Consider the following 23477-nt stretch of genomic DNA (forward strand, 5'->3'; position numbering starts at 1 on the left):
CGCTCACAGATGTATGGGTTTCTTTCAACTACCCAAATAAAACCTACCTGTACAAAAATTGACTAGGATTTTAGTAAGCATCTCATTCCCCAGAAACACATACATTCCAGGACAGCAGCAAAGAATTACCTAACAACAGAGAGAAAAAACATGAAATATAGAATCCTTTTAGCAATCAGTTCTGGACCGAAGAGTTTGTTCCTAGACAACAGAATAAAAACAAGTTTTTCAAGCTAAATGTGTACACACTAATACCATTCCTTCCTCGAGCTCTCACAGTAATCCCTTTAGCCACACTTTATTCACACTTTCTCTAGAAGTAAAAGAAAACTGCAGAAGCCAGCTGGTCATTAAGAAAGAACAGACATATTTTTTGTTACTCTTATGGGCACTCCACTACACTTATGAAACTCCATACCTGTAGGAAGCCATAAAACCACAGCTACCAAGTATCTTGCAGAAATACAAAAATCAATGCCAGCCTAAGGGACACTTGCTAGAAAGCTTAATGTATTCTGAAGTAAATCTGCAATGCACCTTGTACTGTCCACATGCAAGTCCAGTCCTTTCTCACAGGAAACAGCACCATTACTTGAGTCACACCGTTTCACTGTAGTTCCACGAAAAAGTAATGAATCCTTTACAGCCTATATAACCTCATCATTTTTTCCAAAAAAAGCCTCAAATAAATTTTTCAGTCTTATCTGGTAGCATAAGGCTAAGATTATTCTCTATCACAAGAGATTAGATTTGAGTCTCCCTTTAGTGCTGCTGACACAAGGAAGCTGATGCAGGCTAACGTGGACACAGGCAGCCAGAAGACTGGAAATATTCCAGATATACTGGAATATATCAACTTGTATCTGCCTATTGTGGATAATTGTGCATTAATTTTGCAAGTAAGCACTCCCTTGCAATGTAATAAAGATGATGACCTATTTCAAGCCAGAGGCAAGTCAGATACAGTAGAAGCCTAAAATCCATCCTATTCAAGGAAGACTGTGGCTCCACAAATGCGAGGCTACAAGCCACAAAGTTATTTTCGCATCCTTTGCTGCTTGTCAAAATACACAGTGCCTGAGAAAGCACAAAGGAAACTATCTTTTATACTTTTTGCACCTGGCATCAGTACTCAAATTTTGCAGCACGTCCCAACTCTAAGGTCTATGATTCACATTTGGTAGAAGACACCTGAGAGTTCAAATCTATTCTGTAAAGAAAAGAAAAAAGCCATTATTTGTCCAGGCACAGTATGTCCCGCATTTGGATTATCACACTTGGTGATGATGGAGAATACTCTGATAGAACCAACTAGTTAATTAAAAAGATCAGTAATTTAGCATTTGATTTGGAAACTGTTTTGTAAGGAAGACAAAATCATCAATACCTATCCAATACTACTCTAATCAGCCCCTTCAGGCTTCTTTCTTACAGAATCAATTCAATTGTTTGGTCCACTGAGCTAGGATCCGTTTTGTCAGAAAACGCTTTAGAAAGCTATTATACCTGAGGTCATTCTTAGCTGGACTAATGTCTTAACTAGCTTGAAAGCGAAGTGTTAGAGTGAAAGGGAGGCAAGAGGACATATGAATGGGGTTAATAACTCAGCACTGCACCTCAGCATTTGCACGTCAAGATGCAGAGTTTGCATTTTCCCAGTTTCTTTGGCTGAAAACCACTGTTACCTCTTCCTCACATTTTGATACCTTTTCCTAAGTTACTTTCCCCCCTTATCAACCTTGAACGGTGCTAGTCCTCTTCTTGCCTCTTACAAAGCTTGCTTTTCATTTTCTGCAGTCATCCGCTGGAACCTGCACATACAGTGGGATGAATAATCCTTTCCTTCTTCCTATACTTCAGGCTCTAGCTCCTTTACATCTCTCAGTGGAAGCTTCTCTCAACTTGCACATCCATTGTGTTAATTCTCGCATTTTTCCTACTCTCTGCTGGCTCTTCATGCTTACCACATTTTCAACAGTGCAGTTAAACTTTTTATTAAGCAAGTATGAAAAAGAATAAAAGCTGGAAGACTTTATTGAACTGAAAACCAGCTTACGATGGGTTTCACTAAGAGTTTACACAAGTGACACAAACGTCAACACTGAAGCTGCCTTTCCTACTTTATCTTCACAAACTTTTTATTAATGTTGGTGAACCATTTTTATCACAGCTCCCTTACAATGTCTGAAAAAATTTTAACAGTGTGTTTTCATTTTTGGCTAGCTAGACAGTTCAGAATGAGTCCAGTAAAATTTACAGTCACAGATTAGTACATAAGTTATGGACAACAATGTCTACAGAAGTTACTGCAGCAATGAGAAAAATGATCCGGTATCTCTTTTTCCACACAAGACTACGAATGTATCTTTCCAGACTGATGAAGACAGGCCTTGGTGAAGATGTATAATAGTAGGTTCAAGAAGAAAAATTGTCAAGAAGAGGTACAACATTTTTTGTACCATTCTGCCTGATGACTAGGATCATAACTAGGTCAGCTAATACAGCAATGTGATCAGCAGGCATCTGCTGTAAGCACAACAGTTAGTAAAATATTAAAAAGGCTTCAAGATGAAAACTATTTTCCATTTAACAGGTAACACTTTTTAGGAAGGAAAGGCCAATTCTTAACCGCTGTAACCAGCGACACAAGTTTTCAACTGTGTCTGTTGTGACACTGTTCCTGTTAAGCAAAAGAAAAACACCACCACAAAAAAACCAAAACACAACTAAAACTAAACACCGAACAACTCCCTCCCTACTCCAAAAAAAACTAGGAAACATCTGATCAAGTTAATGCTCAAGTACCAGGGTAACATTTTTGAGTAGTTAGCAGCAGAAACCGTATTGAAAAAAGTCAGTGGCAGACTAACTCTGCGATTCTAAGAAAAACACATTCAATAAAAGACTTGCTTTCTTTACCAGAGGACTTACGGCACACAAAACCCTGGTATTACTAACACTTAGTTTTTACTTAATATTCTTGCATCTCTCATTTATTTGCAAACCATTAGTTGCAACGGAGCGTAATCTATGTCTTTTCCTTTGTTTAATTCTAAATACAAATTGAATTGCTCATCATTCAGCCCTACTCTTAAAGCAGAATAAATAGCCTTTCAGCCTATCGAGCTTTTGTCTCTTAAGTTGCCTCCTCTTTAAGAAAAGGAATTCAGACTTCAAAAGTTCCTTACTTCTTATAAGTGTTTAAAAATATGTTTTAGAATACAATGACAAATTGTAAAGGATAAAGCTCAATAAAGTCTACCCTTGTAACATAACGAAGCAGTTTCCCTGTGGGAACAGTGACCAAGAGTCTTAGGCAGTGCTGCTTTGCAGCTTTCACCAACTTAGAAGGTAGGGGAAATTATGGTATTGTCCTTGGCTATTTACCTCTGCCCCCTTCTTTACTCTTTCTTCAGAACTTAAACCATTGGCTGAACCATTTCAGTATGCTAAACAAGCACAAAATTGTTCTCTTTGTCAAGGTTAGTTTTCTGCCAGTCTACTGTGCTGAAGCAGCTTGGCAGAGGACCCAGCGACCACCTGAGCTGGTGCAAAAAGTCACCTTTCCTCTCTATAGCCCACCGTTAGATGGATTCACGCTGCCATGAAGTGGCAGCCTTCCTGTTTAAGTTTCAATTCTCTTTCATTCTCCTACTTTTTCCATCACCTGCCATCTTTGCTGCTTGCTGCTAAGTAGAATTTGCCCCCCAGCACTATAAAAAGCAAAGTTACAAATGTTTTCTACCACAGGAGAACGGCAGAGCGTGAAAAATAAGAGGTGTCTGTATCCTTCATTTAAATCATTAACCACCAGTTGCACAGCTTTCTTTGATCTAACTAAATCTTTAATTCCACATTCCTCGAGGCTTTTGTGCTGCATTACTACTAGTCTCTTATTCTGAATTTGGTACTAATTCAGTAGTCATAAGGATCATGCACAGATCAAGTTCTTGTACAATTCATTGTATTTACATCTGTGAATTTAACAACTTCTCCCTAGACTATCATGGGTTTAAAAAAAAAAAAAAAAGGGGGTGGGGTGGGGTGGGGAACCTATCCAGATTTCCTGAATTAAGAATGCAATTTTGCTTTAGAGAGGTAACTACCACAGACTCTCAACATGTTAAATCCATACAGTGGGGAAATTTAAAAAAATACTATCATGCATACACCAGACCATTTCTCCGCACACCTTAAGCTGAAGACAAGTCATATTTGTAATGGAAAGCAAGCAGCCAACCAGCTAATTACAATAATTGCCTATAAGAAGCAAATGCTAGTTGAGCAGAGCTCTCACAGAGCTTGGGTCACATTAATTAAAATGACAAAACAAATAAACTCAGTCTCGGCTGAACTACAGAACTTATTCTGCTCTCTCCTCGCCAGAGCACACAATTAATTAGACTATCCAGAAAAGATAATCAGCACCTATTTAAAAGTTCATGTTATCAATCCATAAAATAATTTGTTATACACTTTGCAATATTTCACCACTAAACTATTACTACACTGTGCATGTGTCTTCTACCAACTGGTTCGGAAAACGTAAGAGACAGATGGAATTGTTAGCCAAGTATAAATATATTTTGTTTGTTCAGAAATATCTGTGATACAATGAAGTACCTAAGGTATCCCATTTTTATGGCCAACAAACAGGTCTCAAAATCTGAAACAGAGCAAATGTACTTTTTTTTTTTAATTGTATAACACAAGTAATTTGCTCCCAATCACAGAAAACAGCCACAAATAGAAACTGCCACAGAAACCACATTCTCCTAAATGGCATTCTATGTTCTACTCAGCAGATCATGCTGCCTTAGTAACCCCAGTACCAACATGAAAAATGAAATAATTTAAAAGGCAGAATTGGCTTCTTGCCACCCATTGTAGAGTTAGAAGAGTTTTTTTTAAAAAAACAAAACGAAACCAAGATACAACAGCTACCATGGAAGGATGTTGAAAACGACCATCTAGTTTAGAAAACTGAAAAAAAAAATGAAAAAAAAATGAAAAAGTTACATCAATTTAAAACGATGTACATAAGCTTAAAAATGTCACAAGAGATTTTTATTAGCAATTACAAATTGCAGTAAAATTACGAGAATGCTTAAAGAAATCCTTTCTGAAAGCTACGTCAGATGATGCTGAAGACTCACATTTAAATCTACATTACTTACCACTAACTAGGAGAATGTTTGAGCTATTAAGATTTAATGAATAAATTTACAAAACCAGTTCAAAGATTGAGGCACCAATATACAACCATCCAGTTTCAAGCACCTAAACATGACCAACTTCTTAAAGTCATAATGATGCATTTTATTTCATGTTGATTTCATACTGGTTTTCAAACACCATTAGTGAATAACTAGTACTAGACAGATAGACTTCAGAAATGCCTACCCTCAAAACAATCCCTTCATCTGAAATAAAGAAAAAAAAATCGATTAAAAGTTACCAAGTCTGTGCTTCAAGTGTCAGAAAATGTTGACTGAACCCACTGTAACTGCATTTGAAAAGTATTTACTATGTATCAGTGCATTTAACTACAGCTTTACTAATGACTATACTGCTTAAGGGACCTCGCTACGTAACATGTATTATATTAGGGCTGGTATCCCCCTTTTTGTGGTAAAAAAAATAATATTCCTAGCCACTTAGTTACGCACCACATTTTTAAACAGTAAGTACATTTTGCCATTAACAACTTTACTTGCTTGCCTCCTAGAAGAAAGATTTTAAAGAAAGTTGGTAGCCTTTATGTAGAAATTGAATTGCCTCTCCATATTAAGTTTTGTGCAGGGACACTGGGAGAACCCACAAAAATGTCTCACTCAATGAGAACTTTAGAAAAATAAAAGCTTCCTTCAGTGCCCAAACACACACTCCTGTGATCTGAATTCAATATAGACAGCGTGGAGAATTCATTTGATACCAAGCGCTCTACCCACCCTGCACAACAAGCTCCATTTTGATGAGAGCACTGGTTCTGTTTTCTCATCTTTAACGTTCACGTTGTTTGGGGAGCGCCATGGTGGAATGATAGCTGGCAGCACCCCTTCCTGAAAACTCCTGCCTGAACTGACAGCACTGTCAGGCAATGGGAATGGGTAAAAATTAGACCTTTGCCCACTTCACCCTTTTTTGCTAGGGTCCACATGCATAAAACGTCATCAGAAACAGAATAAAGAAAGGCACTGTTGCCGCCACACAAATGCTAAAAAGGTGGAGTAACAAGCCAGACACCTGCAGCAAGGGGGTTAGACAGGAAAAAAAAAAGAAGAAAAAGCATGTAATCATGCATCAAGCAGTCTTGTTTAACTTTAGCACTGGCCACAGAAGAGGAAATCAGTTGTACAAATACGTATTTCATCATTTTGGAAAGAAGCTGTGTGCAGGAGGGAAGATTAAGAGCATTCCATTGTACGCCCAAAAAGCTCAAGAGCAACTGGAATAAAAAAAAAGCTGAAGCAAAGAAGCACGTATATTGCATACTGGCTTCTGTATCCTGCACTAGCTATGAGAAAGTAGCTGTGTTCACACACACAGATGTGTGAACAGTTGAAAATTACGAAAACCCATCTCACACCTCAAAAACCTAAATACTGTACCCAGAACTCTCCCATCGTCGCAGCTGTTGGAAAACTATACTTACTGTACAAGAAGCTCAGAGAGGACCTTCACATCCCTGTCACACCAGCAAAACTATGGGATGTAATCATATTTGTGTGCAAGGTACACTCAGAAGCAATCCAGAGAGACCAAGACTGGTACAATCAAGCACGGGAAAAGCACAAGCCCATAAAGATCTAACATGCCAGGATCTAAACCTGGCACGTCCAGCTAAGGAAGCCTCAGCTGAACAAAACTTCTCATTCAAATATTAAAAAAAAAAACCCGAAGGGCAGTGTAGTTCCATGGGACAGAGATGATCTTAAAAAAAAAAAAAAAAAAGAGGGGGGGAACCCACCATACTACCACTGCTCCCCCTAACCACATTCCTTTTGCCTCCTGCCTTGCAGAAGTTTTGGAGCTCACTGGGTGCCATGTTGAGGAGACTCAGTTCACTAACCTTGCAGAAAACTAACCCAGTAAAAGCGATGCGAATTTTCTTACGCATTATGGAGTTGAATCAACTTCGGAAAGGACCTACGTGATACTAAGTTGGCATAAGGAAGTTGATGTGGCTGAGTGGCCCAACGCAGGCACAGGCAACAGCAAGACCTACCCTCCGGGTAGCAGAGCACCATTTGATGGACGTCAGTGTAACTGCAGTGATAAGGAGCAGCATCAACCCTTAAGGACTACAGTTCTGACAGAGCATTTCTACTATATCATACTTTACACAGCCCTTCAACCGAAACTTATTCAAACTGAAACGAAGACTTACATAAAACTTACACTTGGCCAAAAAGTGTCTCCGATAAAAACTCTTAAAGCTGAAGCAGCTTCTACGTACAACTGGATTGGAAGAGAATTAGCGATTTCATGATCATTTGAAACCTTTTGTTTCCCTTCGAAGGACAAATGAAATTATATGTTCTTCTAATTGAAATTCCCTCCAAAATATTTCATGCAGTCAAATTTCTATTGCAATAATAACTAATAAAACTGAACTACGGACTTGTTACAAAATAACAAAACAAAGCGAAATATTGGAGCCTCAAGGAAATCTGGGGTTTTTTTTAAGTTTTAAAAAATAGCTACCATCAAAAGATCTGCCCGTTAAAAAAAAAAAATCAAAAAAACCCACCAAAACAAATCTCACTTGGTCTACATTATTTTTAACCGCATGCAACAAAAGAATTGCCTTTCCTGGCTAAACCAGTGTCAAGAAGGTTATAATTAGAACAGCTTTAAAAATAAGAGGTCTTTGAGTTTAACAACTACAACAAAATACAAATGGGAATAGCATTAGTGGCTTAAGTAACAACATAAATTACCAAAAAACTCAGCACCAAACACTTCGTACCCAACCAGTTTGTGGATATTCACAGAGACAAGAACCAAGCCTCCCGAGACAAAAACTTCTCAGAAGAAGCTACTACTCCATTAAGCAAGTTTTGTGTAATCAAAAAAGCTACCACAGGACAGAGCTGTTAATTCTATTGTCTTTGGGGAAAAACATCATAAGCAGAAATTTCTTTAATATCCCCACTGAATTCAAGTATTTCAAGGTTGTGTTCTAATGTTTGAATTACCTTGCCACTAATAAATCGTAAAAAGTGTAAGGAAAAAAAGATGAGAAGTTATCAAAGTCACTGTCTTTTCTACACATCGATCAACTTTTCCCCTTCACTCCTGACATCAGTTCACATGTGGAGGCGACAGAATCTATTAATGGACATTTTATAGATAAAGTTAAGAAAGACTATTTTCATGCTTCGCTATACCTAGCCATAAAGAAAAAGGTCTAACAGTAATGTGAAGCCACCTCCTCTGCTACCATTTAAGCTCACTTCTTCTGGCAGTAACTGCCACAAGCCCAGAGAACAAGTTATTTGCATTCTTCTTTGCATCAGATTTGACAATTTCCATTTCTTTTTTAAACAACCTCAGGTTTGGGGGTTTTTTTTCAGTCTTCCCTCAGAGCTCTAACCTTCTTGACTTTATTATTCTCTAGGCTCTCCTCAGCTAGACCATGTATTTCTTGAAGCTGTGACCCAAAGTCAGACATAGTATTTGGCTAAGGCTTTTCCTGTGCTGTGCAAAAGAATAGAACTATTTCACTTATCTTTTGAGATACACTCCTGCAGAATATTAGCTGTATATGAAGTATCTTGTAGCTAAAGTTTAACTTGTCCTCACAAGTAAATAGGATGTCATTCACGGACTATAAAGTTAGTTCAACACTGAACACAAATGCAGTGAAACATAACTAAGATTCAACATAAAACATATCCCCAAACTATAAATGAAAAAAAATGCTTATATCATTTCAACTTTCCAAATAAGTAGCACATTTAATTGTAAACTCCACAGAAAAATAGAAATTTAAAAGGAAAGTTATTCTAATTCTCAGCACGATAGGTTCCCTAACTCAACCACAAACAGAAGCAACAAAAACAACCCCAGTTTTTCTTTGCGTACCTACATTGCTTTATGAGAACCCACCACTTACTTCATATTATAAGGTTAGAGGCATCTTTCCATTCTGTGTATTTTATTCTTCTTCTTAAATATGTTTTATAAGATTAAGGTTTCTAAATATATAACTAATATTCATGCAGGATAAATTCCAGCATTGCCGCCTAGAAAACGGTCAACCACCCAACAGCTCAGGCCTGCACTTCACAACCTTTAAAGTCTTTTTTTCGTCTTCCAAAGAGCAGTTCAGGGCACAAAGCTCTGAGTACAGAAAATCCCATTTGAATTATTTAATATTGGTGTAAATAATCTCTAGCAACAAGAACAGAGCCTTTCCTCCCAGCTGTCACACACTCCTTACTATATCAACAACCCTGTAATACTCTGAAAACCTTCCATCCAAACAATCTCTTGTCCCGAGAATTCATCCTGGAGTAGAAGCCAGCCTACATGTCTCCGGATGCCAGCACTCATCCCAGGCCTCCCAACACCAGCAACTGAAGGGTGAGCAGAAGAGGAAAATTTCTGCTAAATTCATTTGCCGCTACCCTTTTCAAATCCTTATGCCTCCAAGTACCTATTTCCTAAACATACTATATGAGTGCATGTGCAACTCCTCTTGCTAATCTTGAATTGTAATATGGGGAAAAAAAAGCTTTAGCTTATGTAATGACTTCATTATCAGAAGAAGCTTTTTCATATCAACAGTTAGGCTACTGAAGCAACTTCTGAAGAACTAAATTCATTATTTGATTAAAAACTGGCCATGAGTTGAATGATATGGCTTAAACTTGTTTTTCAAAACCCCAATCCTTGAATTTGTAAGTGGCATTGACGTAGTTTTAACCAGCACAGCAGCACTCGATTACGATCTTGATAAAGAATACCTCCTTTACCAGAGGGCTCCAATTTACAAGTTTGTGTAAGGCTACTTCAAGGTCTGTCAGAGATTCTTATTGGTCAATCCTCTTTTAAAACCAGAAACTCCAGTATAGAACCGAACGCTTTCCTTCCCAAAAAAATTATAGGGAACTAAAACCTTTCCAGGTATCTCCTCAAAATAAGTGAGGTTATGCTCCTTAATAGGCTTCCACAGCAACTTTACTCTTAAAGCTTAGATTTACATTGTCCTGAAGGAACGAAACAGAACACTAGAACGTGTACTTACATTAAAGCCACGAGCCACTTAGAAGCACATCAGTATTTTTCTGACTTTGAATTACACTTTAGGTTGGCTTGTTTTTGTATTAGGGATAGTTTCCATTTTAACTGTATCAGCAATTTTTTGGTCTTGAACTTTATTAAAACTACAGGTTTAGATGAAGTAATAGGTGCACTTATATAGTAAACAAAAAGTAATTAGAAATAGCTAACTAAAGAACAAAACCACATCAGAAACCAAAGATTCTAGCACCAGCTCCGCCTTAGACCTGTGTGTTTCAGTATTTCCAACGTATAAAACATTTCCTTTTAAATAATACAAGAATACCCCTACACACTTCCTAACCGTGAATATATGCATGCATACTTGTGACTTACCAACCTCTCTAGTTGGCAGGTGTTTCAGACACCAGACTGCTTCTCTCCCTCTCTCTCGTAGAGGGACATAAGATATTCAGAGGAGCAGGGAAAAGCTACACTATATAACTTAGCATTTGGAGTCAAATCTAATGACTGACACAGGCTAAAGCATTTTTGAAGTTCAAGTGACTTACAGCAGTTTCACAAACATCTCCCTTGGTACAAAAACCGACTTTTAAAAAAGTATTGGTTCCTGCCAGTGCTTTCCCCGCTCCTCTCTCTTGCACTGTAGTTCAATTATCCAACTCAACTGTACTGGTATTACTGTTCCTAGGGACACAATATAAACCACTTATTGAAATGATTCCACAGAGATCTGGAGTTTTTTATGGCAGAAATAACTGAGAAATTCAGTTCCGTGTCCAGTTGTGCTAGCACAATCAGGATGATAAAAGTCAGCGAGAAACTTTTTAACTTCATTTTGCTGCTGAAAGAAAGCATTTGTCAAACCCCACTCTTTAGGTATTTAGGTTTCTCAACCAGTTGAGTTTCTCCTTACTCAGGAAAGTTAAGACCAGACTTGCATTACTCAAAGCATTTAATCACGCTGCTGGTTAGGTGTTAAATACATGCATACTGCTGAGTTTTGCCTCCTTCAGCAAGTAAGCCAGTAGCTTCTTAAGATGAGGGAATCAATCTCATCTCTTACTAGCACCAATAGGGGAAAACACCTTCCCTATTTCTCCTTTCCAGACACCTACCCGGCCTGAGCTCCAGTACTTGTCAAACTTTTCAACTCATTAATTCTGCTGTAATCTACTAAGCTACTGAAGAATAAAATGGATAAAAAGATAGCCTTTTTTTGGTGAGTTGGGAGTCAAACTGGACCCCTCTGTGAGCTGATGATCCAAGACAGCTCCTTTTCCCTGCTGGAGGCTCTCCCCCCAGAGCAGCAAGGAGCCATGACCTGGTGGGCTTGGCACCTCATGGGGCTACAAGCCTCCGCTCACAGTTGAGAGGTCCTGTACCAGTTACACAGACACACTCGGGAAAGCTGAACTGAAATCATCTTCATCAACTAACGCTCGGCACAAGAAGGCAGAGCTTCTGGCATCTGTATTTACCTCCAGAACAGACTTGATGCATGGCATCTGGCAATTCCTCCTGACTTCAATGCCTACAGTACTCCAGCCTGCAAAATACCTCGTGTTGGCACGGCACGTTTTATTCCACCTTCTGCAAACCCTTCAGAAGCGCTGGCAACTTACGCTTTAACGCTAGCAAAACAGGTAGTACCGCTCGCTCTCCGTGGGATTGGGAAGTTAAGTAATATGCCCCAAAACACAGGAAGTGTCTAAGGGAGACGCAGACCCCGAGGCCCGACGCCCCCCGCGCCGGCACAGTGCCCCGGCCCTTCACGCCTCCTCAGACCCCTCCTGCAGGCACGGCGGGCCAGGCCCACACCCACACAAGGAACCGTACCCCAACCCTGGTTTTAAAATGTATTTCAAGTGTTTCAAAACCATCGGGGGCGGGAAACCCGATTATAAAACCACGGCGCGCCTGACAGCCGGGGCACGCCGGTGGGCTCGCCTGAAACCAGACCCCGACCCGACACCCCCCCCCGCGGCCGGGGGAAGCCCCGGCCCCCCGCGGGCGCAGCCGCCTCAGGGCGGCGCGGCCCGCCCCCGGCAGAGAGCGGGCCCGGGCGCCGGGGAATGCGCGGCGGCAGCGAGGCCGCGGCCCGGCGCGGAGCCTCCCCGCCCCGGCGCTGCATCACCGGCGGCGGATGGAGCCGGCGGCGCCCCCGGCCGCCGGAGGTGGGGGGAAGGAGGCCGGGGCCTCCCCGCAGCGGGGATCCCCGCCGCCGGCCCCGCGCCGCCGCCCCGTCCGGGCCCGCCGGCGGCTCCCGGGTGCGGGCCAGGGGGAGGGGGCGGGATGGGCGTCGGGTGGCCGCCGCTGCCGCAGCCGTTGCGTGTGGCCTCACCTCCTCCGGGATGGCTGGGTCGCCGCTGCCCGCCGCGTAGCAGGCGCTGAGGGCGGGGGGCGGCGGCTCGGGCTCCATGTCCCCGTTGAAGAGCGAGGCCCCCTCCGCGCTGCTGCCGCTGCTCAGCGCCGCCATCTTGGATCGAAGCGCCGGGGCGAGGGCGGGGGAGGGGGGAGCCGCGTCCCCGCCGCCGGGACGCCCCCAGCCGCGACCCGTAGTGGGAGGGGGGAGGGGAAGGGGGGGCGAGCGCAGATGCCGGCCAGCTCCCAGCGGCCCGCGCCACCGGCACGTCACGCCCGGCCCGTGACGTCACCCAGAATCGCCGCACGCCGCTCACTGCGCATGAGTCGCCCCGACGTCACCGGGGAAACACCCTGGCGTCACGGCGCGACCACCCCGGTCGCCCTGGGAACTCGAAGGTGGGGCTTGGGCCACGCCCCCTCGCCGCGGCCACGCCCCCGCCGCCGACGCAGCGCCCCCTAGCGGCGCGGAAGCGCAGCGGGCGGAGCAAGGCCCTGCTCCCCGCGGGGCGCGTCCCGGCTCGTTGGGAGCTGTCAGGGCGGGCGGGCCCGGGGCTGGCGGCGGCGGAGGGGGGAGGTCGAACACGGAGCGGAGTGGGCTCTGCGGAGGGGTCCCAGCACTGGCCGCGCCGCGGGTCCTGCCGTGCGGCGGCCGCGGTGACAGCGCGGGGAGCCCCGTGAAGTGCGGGTGGAACGAAGCCGGGGCTGCGGGCTGATGGGCCGGCGGGGTTCAGATCAGGAGCTAATGGGGTCTTTGATCGCTGGCCTGCTGGAAGGCAGCTCCGCAGAGAGGGACCTGGGAGTCCTGGTGGACAAGTTGACCATGAGCCATTAATGGGCCCTTGTGGCCAAGGCGGCCAATGGTCTTCCCGGATGCATTATAACGAGCATGGCCAGCAGGTCAAGGAGGTCATCCTCCCCCTCTGCTCTGCTCAGGCCAGGCCACATCTGGAGTACTGTGTCCAGTTCTGGGCTCCCCAGTTCAAGAGGGACCAGGAACTGCTGGAGGGAGTCCAGTGGAGGGCTACAAAGATGACCAAAGGAATGGAGCATCCCTCTTATGAGGAAAGGCTGAGAGACCTGGGTCCATTTAGCCTGGAGAAGAGAAGACTGAGAGGGGATCTCACCAATGTTTATAAATATCTAAAGAGTGGGTGTCAAGAGGATGGGGCCAGGCTCTTCTCAGTGGTGCCAGCGACAGGACAAGGGGCAACGGGCACAAACTGGAACACAGGAAATTCCATCTCAACGTGAGGAGAAACTTCTTTGAGGGTGACAGAGCACTGGAACAGGCTGCCTAAAAAGGTTGTGGAGTCTTCTTCTCTGGAGATATTCAAAACCCGCCTGGATGTGTTCCTGTCCAACCTGCTCTAGGTGAATCTGCTTTGGCAGGGAGGTTGGGCCAGATGATATCCAGAGGCCCCTTCCAACCCTACCATTCTGTGGTTCTTACATACTGTGTGAGCTGGGACAGGAGTGTGGTGAGAATGGTGAACAGGGAAGAGAGAGGGACCACCAGACCCTCGGCTGGTTCAGCATCGTTTGACAAACTATAGTGTTGTGGCTTTGAGGTAAATCTTTATAAATACATACCGTGTGACAATGACAGAGATACTTCTAAAAATCACATTTTCCTCTGAAAGTGTTGTGCCTACTCTAGCTATAACTAAAATAATTGAATTCATAAAACATCCTCATTTTTTCCGTCAGCAGCATTTAGGCCTTGAGCTGCCACAAGCTGGTGCTTTATTTACATACGGTGGTTCAGATGAGGGAAAGGCCTGGTCACGAGCTCAGCAGACATCGGGACACCATCCTTCTCCTTGGTAACACCTATCTCTTACCCTCTGGCCAGCTTTGTCCAATGTGAAGGTCTAGGAGCAGATCTCAGTTTCCGAATAGGAGCATCCATCCTGTCTGCGCTTTGTCTGCACGAGGGGACGTGCAGGGCCTGCCCAGCTCACCAGGGAAAGAAGGTGGGCTCAGACAGCAGGAGCTGCGGTGGCCTTCAGTCCTCTGGTGTGAATGACAGAGGAACCGGGGTGGTAGGTAGGGTGTGCTGGGAAACGCCGCTCCCTCCATCTCAGAAACAAGGAGCAGCTGGAACCAGCAGCCACCACTGACCCCCAAAGCCGGCTCCCCCATGTCCCCAGTGCCCACGGCCATCTTCCAGCAACATCTTCCACCACCATGTCAGAGTGCTCCTGTTTAAAGTAAAAAATTGACCTGTGGCATATCCCTGCCTGCCACACCCACGGAAATGCCACTTACACACATGTAACATTCACAAAATCAGGTGTTTTAAGTTGATTTCTGGCTGAAAAGGCCTTTATGATAAATACCACATTGGTAACAGTATTTTAATGCGTTGCAAAGAAAAGCTAACGCATCACAACAGCAGCAGGATTTTGGAGAAGGTAAAGGCCATTCTGTCACAACCTGATATATTTTATGGTAGCCGATTAAAACATGCAAGTGCAAACATCCTTATCTTTGTTTCCCTTGAGTTGCGAACACGTAGCCGTACAACCTCTTAATGTAATAATCCTGACGATAGATCCAAGGTTTATATTTCACCTTTCACACTGTGGCCATTGGAGTGTAAAGGCGTTTCAAATGCAGTTCGATACTGGCAGTGCTGTAGCTGGTGAATAAATGTGGCATCAATTTACTGTATGGAGACATCAAAAACACGATGGCGTCAGGCATAACAGGCCCCAGGGTATGGAGGGAAGGAACTTTGGCCATGAATGTAGCTGAGGGTCTTTTCTGGAGAGGGCTACGTGGTATTAAACGCCTCCTGAACATCAATGAGAAATTAAGCAAAATAATCTAGTTAATGTTTAAATGGATTTTAATTGATTATCTGACAGGCTACCCTTTCCTGAGATAGCCTAGATTTTCCTACGACTGGTGGCCTGCAGCACAGTCAACAAAAAGGCTCTACAGATGCATAAGAATCAAATGTACAAACTAAGCAGCTCACCAAGTTTAGAAATTTCTATCTAACGTTAATGAAGAGGATAATTATCAGCAATTCCTGCTAGGCGATGGGAATGCGTAATGGAAACGAAAAGCGCACACAGACTCTGGAAAATAACACACGTGCTGAGGAATAAATGCTGGGACAAATTTCTCTGATCTTTGAAGGAAAATGCGGCAGAGGTAATCTGAGATGGCTCTCCCAGCACCCAGCCTGTTGATGTTAATGGAAAAGCCAATAGAATAATATACGTTAATTAACAGAGTAGGTCCATTCGTTTCAATGAATTTATACCAAAGGAATAATGTAGTCTCAAGGTACAGAACATAGTCAGAAACCTTGTTTTATTCCCCAAGCAACTTATGTCCAGGGCATAACTAGCCATGGAATTAGTAGGCTACTATCAATCTGTAACTTGTAATGCCTTTCCCAACGTGCATGCCTTTGTTCCTGAGCTTCTGATTTTTTTCAGAAGATTTGCATTCACATACAATATGTTTGCTAGACTTCGTTATTACATTTGATGTACCACCTGAAGGGTTGCAATTCTAAACCCTATTTAATTTTAAATCCTAAATCAGTTGACAACTGATGACCAAAACTAGGAAGACAGCAGAGTTACCACCCAAAATACATGAAATAGGTGGTACTTTTTTTTTTTTAATAAAGAACAGAATACTATTTTAAAAGATACTTGTGTAGGAAGGAGACAAATATATTATTTATGCTATACTTTCCTTTTGTCTGGGGGGAATCCACACCTAGCCATAAATGGAATTTCCTGCTCCTTTGCGTGGTGGCATCTTTGATCTCTGCTTCATTTATCAAGATAGAAGAGAAATCATTATTAACTGTCACTATTTCTTGGTGATATGGAATCCTATCTACTAAGAATTGATACCATCAACTTCTTCTACAGAGGCTAGCTTTCGTTATCGACATAGGTCAAAATCAAACTTACAACCGAGATGTGAAAGGCTGTTTTCTGCTACCAAATCTATAGGCCACGTGGGGCACTGGCTGGTTGATGCCTACAATGCAGCGCAGCCAGTTTATCTGGTATTGCAGCAGGTAACGCATACTTGTAAACACAAAACCTGCCACCTCCCATCAAAGTCTTAGTTATGCACTGGGATTTGATCCTCCTCAGAATTTTTTTTTCATTTTAATTCAGATGAGAAAAGCAGCCCAGCTGTTAAAAGGCAAAGACTCTTTGGCTAGATTGCCCACCACCAGAACATTTGTCTGATCTAAACAACACCTGAACTTCCAGAGAAAGATGTTCTAATGAGTCAGTGAAAAAAACTGTATGGCTACCTGACAGCAACTTCTCCTTGTGAGCATTTGAACACATCTTTACCCTTCCCCCACCAAAAAAAAAGAATTAATGAGATGCTCTAAAACGAGAATGTCCGAAAGAGATATTAGATGAAACCTAATATTGGTTTCGTTTATGATATACTTTCAATAGAAGACAATGTCTCAAAAAAACCCCAGCCTTCCAGTTTCTTAATAATAAAAAAAAAGTACATCATTTCCATATTGGTATGATAATAGGAACAGATTTTTTAAAGTGCTGTGAAAATTCAACACATCTTAAACTCTGGATGTCTAAAGTGCCCTTTAAATTCATCCAAATTTCCAAAAACGGCTTCGCCTTTTCACACACTGAAAAGACAATATTTGTCCCATACCCTGTAGGGCAGTGTTTGCGCTTGGCCCACGTACATTTGAAAATGCTGAATTAAATTCTGCACCACTAGAAAGTAGTTACAGACCTTCTAAATTATTTTAAAATATACACATCACTTTTAAATTCTTTCACTGAAATGGAAATGCACAACTTCATGTATCTAAGGCAACGGTACTGTTTATATATCAGATTAATCCTCACCCTTACCACTGGAAATACAGGTGTTGATGGAACACAGATACTAATGACAACAGTCTTATTCCCTGTCATCTTGGCCAGAAAATGTGAAGCAGAACAAGAATTAGGCTGTTGTCCAGAGTTTAGTCATTTTCTGATTACTAGTCAGAATAATACATACTTAAGAAAATTACTTTGCTCTCCAGGAAAAGAATGTTGAAGATATTTTTTGAGGAAAGAACCCAGATTTATTCCCCTCCCCCCCTTCTCATTAGCACCTATATAGGTATATTATCCTACTCACTTTAAGATATACTATACATCTTTTCGTATTTCTAGGGATTGCTGTCTGATTGTTCCAATGTGAGGCAATAGAGAAAGCAAGGCTGCTTTTTTTTTTCCTCTATTTTTTTTTCTTTAAACTATTGCTGTACAGATCATATGTATTTTTTCCTTTGGTAACTTCTTGAGAACTTCTAGTTCAAGAGATTTACCATTACTGTGACACTGCTGAACCTCAAACTTTCATACCTTCAGTGAGAAATTAGGTAATATTCAGGTGCTGATTTGACTTTGGCAGCTGAACAATCTCATCTATATCTTTTTTTTCAGTTCATGGAGACTTCATAGCTCTTTGCCTTTGAGTTAAATACATGAACAGAAGTGATGAGGCTGGGTGGAGACTAAGAGGAAAAAAAAGGAGGTAGGGAAAAAAGAAGAAAATGTGAAGCCACCAGGTTCTTAACTCAATTTTCATTCTACCGTTAAAAACAATTTTGATCTAATAAGCTTTCTTTTATATATATAAATAATAACATATTCTGGATTTTCTTGTAATGATATTGGAAATATTTACATAGCTTTCATTTGAGTCAAGCATAATTTATTTTAGAGTCATTATTTATAAAACTGTTGCTCTTCCCTCCCTAAACCACAGCCCAGACCTTCAAAAAGTTAAAACCAAAACATTTTCCTTTGGAGGCAGTGTGTGGGAGGCAGGGAGCAGGAAAGAGGATGGGACTGGGACATGGAACTTTGCATATATGTCCTTTCCATGCCCTGCACATTGTTTGGAATCGCAAGAACAACATGCTAACCTGTTTCCTTCCTTGTCCGAGTAGTGATGTCAGGGTCCAGCATCACATGTGCTGCATCATGGTGCTCTGCCTCTCTCTCTGCTGGCTTCTTGCCTTCACTTGCCTACTAGCACGAGAAGCTGAGAAAACTACACGTTTTATTGAACAGTAGCGTAAATACCGACAAATGTAGTATATAAGGAACCCAAAAGAGAACGAGCCCTGGAACCACTATTTAGAGAACAGAAGTAGCAAACAGTAGAACAGAAGAGGGAGGAATGGGATGAGAGATTAGTTGGAGAGAGAAAATAGTGGAAGTAGCCAGCGGAGGAGAAAATACAGCTCTCCTAAGAAATGAGAAGCAGATGAAAGTAGTGAAACAAAGGAGTGAGGAGCACTGATTTTCCTGCCTGATGTACTTCACTGAAACTGTGACCAACTCTCGCATTTGAGAGGATTAGTCAAGACACTTCTGTTACCTTAGCATCCTTTGTCATTGCTTTAACGCATTCAGCTTGTTCGGATATCTGATTTCCAAGTCCTTTGTGTTGGATAGTGATAAGCTGATCAGCTTTAAGGACTAAGTAGTTTTATATTCCTAGTGTTATTATTCCAGTGTGAACAATCGCATTTCATAACTCAAAACCATCCCATTTAGGCACAAAAAAGCACTAACGCGATTGAGTGAGTTCCAAGAAAGGATTCCATCTCAAGCAAGTTATTTTGCTGTTCAGAAAATGAGTGTTCAGTTATGTTCCTGTCTTAGGATTTTCCATCATAATATCCAGGCTACCTGATCTTCCCCCGACCTGAACACCTGCTGTAATTTGATTCTCCAGCACTTTACAAATGGGTTGGCAACTCTCTACATTTCTGATCTAATAACAGTTTAGTTTGTAACTGCCCCTTTTAGTTTCTAGCCTCTTCACTGAGCACAAAGAGTCCATTAGGGTTGGTATTGGCCTGGAGTAAGGAAGAGTCCAAAAAGACTAAATCAGTAATCTGAATCACATACAGAAACCGCAGCTTTGATGAGGGACAGAGAGACTGTGGTGACCGATCATGGTTTTTCAGGGCAATACCCCGCATTACTGGAGTTCTAAAAGTTATTTTTCTTCAGTGACAGGTCAAATAGGGTGGATAATGTTTTTAAATGAATGCTTGTATTGTAATATACTCGCATCTTATGCATTTAAACATAAATGTCTTTTGCTGACAGAGTCAGTATCACAGTTCACAACCCATCCTTGTCTTCTAATCCTCACTACCAGCGAGCCAACACAAGCTCCACAGACATTTAGTCTCCCTAAAGAGGCACGCTGCCTGCCAAACACGTGGGAATTAGGACAGTCTCTGAACCACGTTGCTTTATTCTCATCATTCCTGTGAGTATGCATTTGGCCAAAGGCAAAATTTCTGGTGCAGTGGTCAATGGCCTCTCAACGTTTTTGATGCTGTGGATTGCTCAAAGCTTGTGGTTATGCTAAAGGCTCTCAGACATGGTTATTCCTTTTTAATATGATATGACTTCTCTCTCCAGAAGACGCATTTGTTTTGGTAAATGAACCCAATTTCTGTTACCCCCCTCTGGGGGAATTCTTGCAAGGCTCCAGCTCAGATCTTCGTTTTATCTTATTTTTAAGTGGTTTGCATGCCTAGTCAATACCCTACCATCTGTCCTCAGAGGGCATTAGTGTTTATTAATAAACTTGATGATACTATCAAACAACTTGAGTTTGAAAATACAGAGACACATCACACTTGGCTGCATTGGTGTGAAGCAATGGAGCAGTATTTTGTCAAACATCACAGGATATAAGCAGAATGGCTAAGCGCAAAAGGAGAAAAAGAAAGAGGCTGCAGTGTTACTTTCTAGTTGTCAGTAACAACTCTGACATTTCCTAGCCTAATTAATACTTTTTTTGGTTTATGCTGCTCATTCAAAAAGCATTTGTGAGTTTTAGGGCTTGTGAACAACACTTCCCTGCACATCAGTTGCACCAAAACAGACCCAGGACAGACAGCCAGGAAATAACACACGCTGCCTCACACACAGCCTGTGGTATTAAACACCTCCCATTCACTCACACAAGAAACGTCGTCTGTCTAGGTGGCATCTGCACTGCCTCATTCAGGGGCCGCTCTCCCATATGAGTGTGCCAGTTTGGACAAGCTAACTGAATACTGCTTTAAGTTGGAGCCATCATGAAGTGCTCCTCCGCCTGCAAACTAAACGTAATAGTAAGTAACATCAGCTGAAATATCAGTCATATCTCTTACTTAAATAAAAAGCCAGCATAAACTCTGACATCTCTGAAATAATTAAAAAAACCAAACCAAATATACAATAAACATCTCTGTAAACTAGCCATCTCAAACCAAATGCAATACCCCCACATCTCCTGGATTCTCTCTGTCACTGCCTGCTGTTCCCCCAGAAATATTCTGAGCAGCAGTTTGATGCTGCCTTTCACACACAGGCTCCTTCACGTGCAGGTATAGAAATGAGAAATGTTGCACCTTGTCCGTAAGAGTTGCTGGTTGTAAATAAGACAGCATCACCCAGGTGTCAGCACAGCTGTACCGCTCCCGTCTCTCAGGGGACGGGGCTTTCCTTAAGCCACCCACAGCTCTCTTCATGGAATCCAACACACGGTACCCAGACAGCCCAATATTATTCTGATCATCACTGAGTATCACCAGGGAAGTAGCTATTGCACGCGTAGGTGTGACAGGGTCTCTAGAGAGACGTTGTTTCATCAGTCCTGTCCCAAAGAGACCACTACCGGTCAAAGGCTGAGGGGACTACAGCCCTGTATGCTGGCATAGGATTTACCTAGCTGTTATTCAGAGGTAAGTCCCATTGATACCAGCTGGAGATACTCAATATTCACACAGCTTCTAAAATTAGACCACTTGTGTTGCTGCTTGAATCTGGAATCACATTTTAGATATCCATTTTGGAAGTTTGGGGCCAAGTTACCCCATTCATTTTTATCCAGGCAAGACTAGAGTGGAAGTTGAGGAATGCGATGCATTTACATTTGTGCATTTGCAGTGACACACCATTGCATGTGGCAGTAGAATAGGTTTTAGACTTTCTGGAGCTCAGGTGGCTTTTGCTCCTAATACCATTAAAAGCCTATTTACTGAAACAGCCCATAAGGCAAACATCAGACCTGCAGAAACAACAACTGAAGCGGGAGAGACCCTCTGAACTCCATGAAACATTTACAAACAGCTTTAGGAGCCCTGGGATGAAGTAAAGTACTTCCAAGCATAGACAGAAAACCTAATGGGTATAAAAATCCTTTTTTAGCTCTTGGGGAGATTTGTTTTCACAGACCCAGCTATGATGTGAGAAAATGTATGAGGTCATCCAGTCTGCCTCCTCCTCTTCCAGGAGAGAAGTGGTCCCAGTGCTCTGTTTTATAACGCTTGGTTCAGCCTAGCTCTGCCTGACTCAGACAACAGAAGCCAAACCCACTTCTTGGGAGGCTTCTCAATTTTTCTAAATATTTCCCTTTGTGGAATTTTCCCCGGTATTCCGCCCAGAACAATTCAACACAGTATTTATAAAGATTCTTCGGTGTCGTGATCATTATCATGTTGATTTCATATTTACTCCCATAGACAGCCCTAAATAATTTCCCAGCCAGTGTGGTTATGTGGTTATGGGTTGCTAATATCTGTCTACAGTCACGTTCCTCACCATTTAGACACATAGTAGCTGTGCTCTGCTGGGACTGAGCCTTCACATGCAAATTCCTTCAGATGTTTTCATGTCTGTTCCTTCCTCTCTGTACTCAAGACATTATTACTCTTGAGGAAAAGGACAAGGAAAAGCAAGAGGAGGAGGAGACAGAAATGGCGACTAAAATTCTTTCTTCATGTTACCCCTGCTGTGCAGACACAGAACAATCCATTCTAAATATCTGGCCCTGGTACCTCTAGGATTTAAGACAAGGATATTGCTTCATTTCTGTTTCCTTGCTTATGCCTAAGAAATCCTCTTTAAAAATTATTATTATAACGCTTGAGTTTTCCATTGTTGCTCGGACTGTTCAGAGCAATGAAGCTGTCCCCAGAAGAGGTTAAACAGCAAGACCTTCTGCTCTCACACATCTCAAGATCATGAACAGAGAGCATGTCCCCTTGGAGGATTTTGTTTCCATGATCTACTCCCAAAGTGTCACAATCAAACCGTTACAGAGGAGAACTGAGCTTAAAAGAATTGATCCGAGATCTCCATAGCATTTGTTTTTGTTGCATATTATCCTTTGTGCTTTAAAAGGCAAAAAGCCCTGCAAAACCCACAAGACACAGTCTTTCCCTTATCAAAGCAGCCTTTCAGATTCATAAAGCTTTTCCAAAACATATAGACCCTGTTGATTGTGTTTTTTTTAAAAAATGATCCTAAAATGGCCTCCAAACTTAAAGTGGTAGAGGAGTATGTACACAGATACTTTAACATTTCAAAAATATCTACAGCTTAAGAAATACCTGTGGTTATTTTTGAAAAAAAATTTACTTTCTGACCAAATCAAGATTATTTTTTTCAGCATTTGAAGTCTCTAACATCTAAAACAGAACAGTGAGGACAGTAACTTCCCATGGCTTGTTTTATACCTTAAAAATGTCATCACCTGTTGCATACAATCATCTCTCCAAAATAAAGCTCTGAAACACAGAGGTACAAGTCCTACCATAGCCAGACTAAGCTGGTCTTTAGATGAGGTTCTCCTGGAGTAAATTCCCATCCTAGAAGCACCTTACTCTGATGACACTATTCACTAAGTGATCATTATTCTAATTTTACTATTGAAAAAACACAGGCAAGAAAGACAAAGCATTTGTCTAAAGCCATAGAGTAACTCAAGTGCGTTTTGCTGATCTGTGTAAACTCAGTGCATTGCTTTAATAAGTGGAATAA

General features: G+C 42.1%; 1 protein-coding gene across 5 annotated transcripts in view; it reads right to left on the reverse strand.

Annotated features, from left to right (window-relative positions):
• Window positions 1-12921, reverse strand: part of BRAF (B-Raf proto-oncogene, serine/threonine kinase) — an 81249-nt gene extending 68328 nt beyond the window's left edge. For 3 of the 5 annotated variants that reach the window (XM_074582465.1, XM_074582487.1, XM_074582473.1), the window contains exon 1: window positions 12596-12921. In XM_074582465.1, the coding sequence (XP_074438566.1) occupies window positions 12596-12730 (135 nt within the window). In that variant the 5' untranslated portion in view covers window positions 12731-12921. The remainder of the gene's footprint in view (window positions 1-12595) is intronic. The other 2 variants (XM_074582460.1, XM_074582479.1) reach the window with 2 other exon arrangements.
• Between the last annotated feature and the right edge of the window lie 10556 nt (window positions 12922-23477).

The sequence above is a fragment of the Larus michahellis genome, chromosome 1 (assembly GCF_964199755.1).
Source record: "Larus michahellis chromosome 1, bLarMic1.1, whole genome shotgun sequence".
In the NCBI taxonomy this organism is placed as follows: Eukaryota; Metazoa; Chordata; class Aves; order Charadriiformes; family Laridae; genus Larus; species Larus michahellis.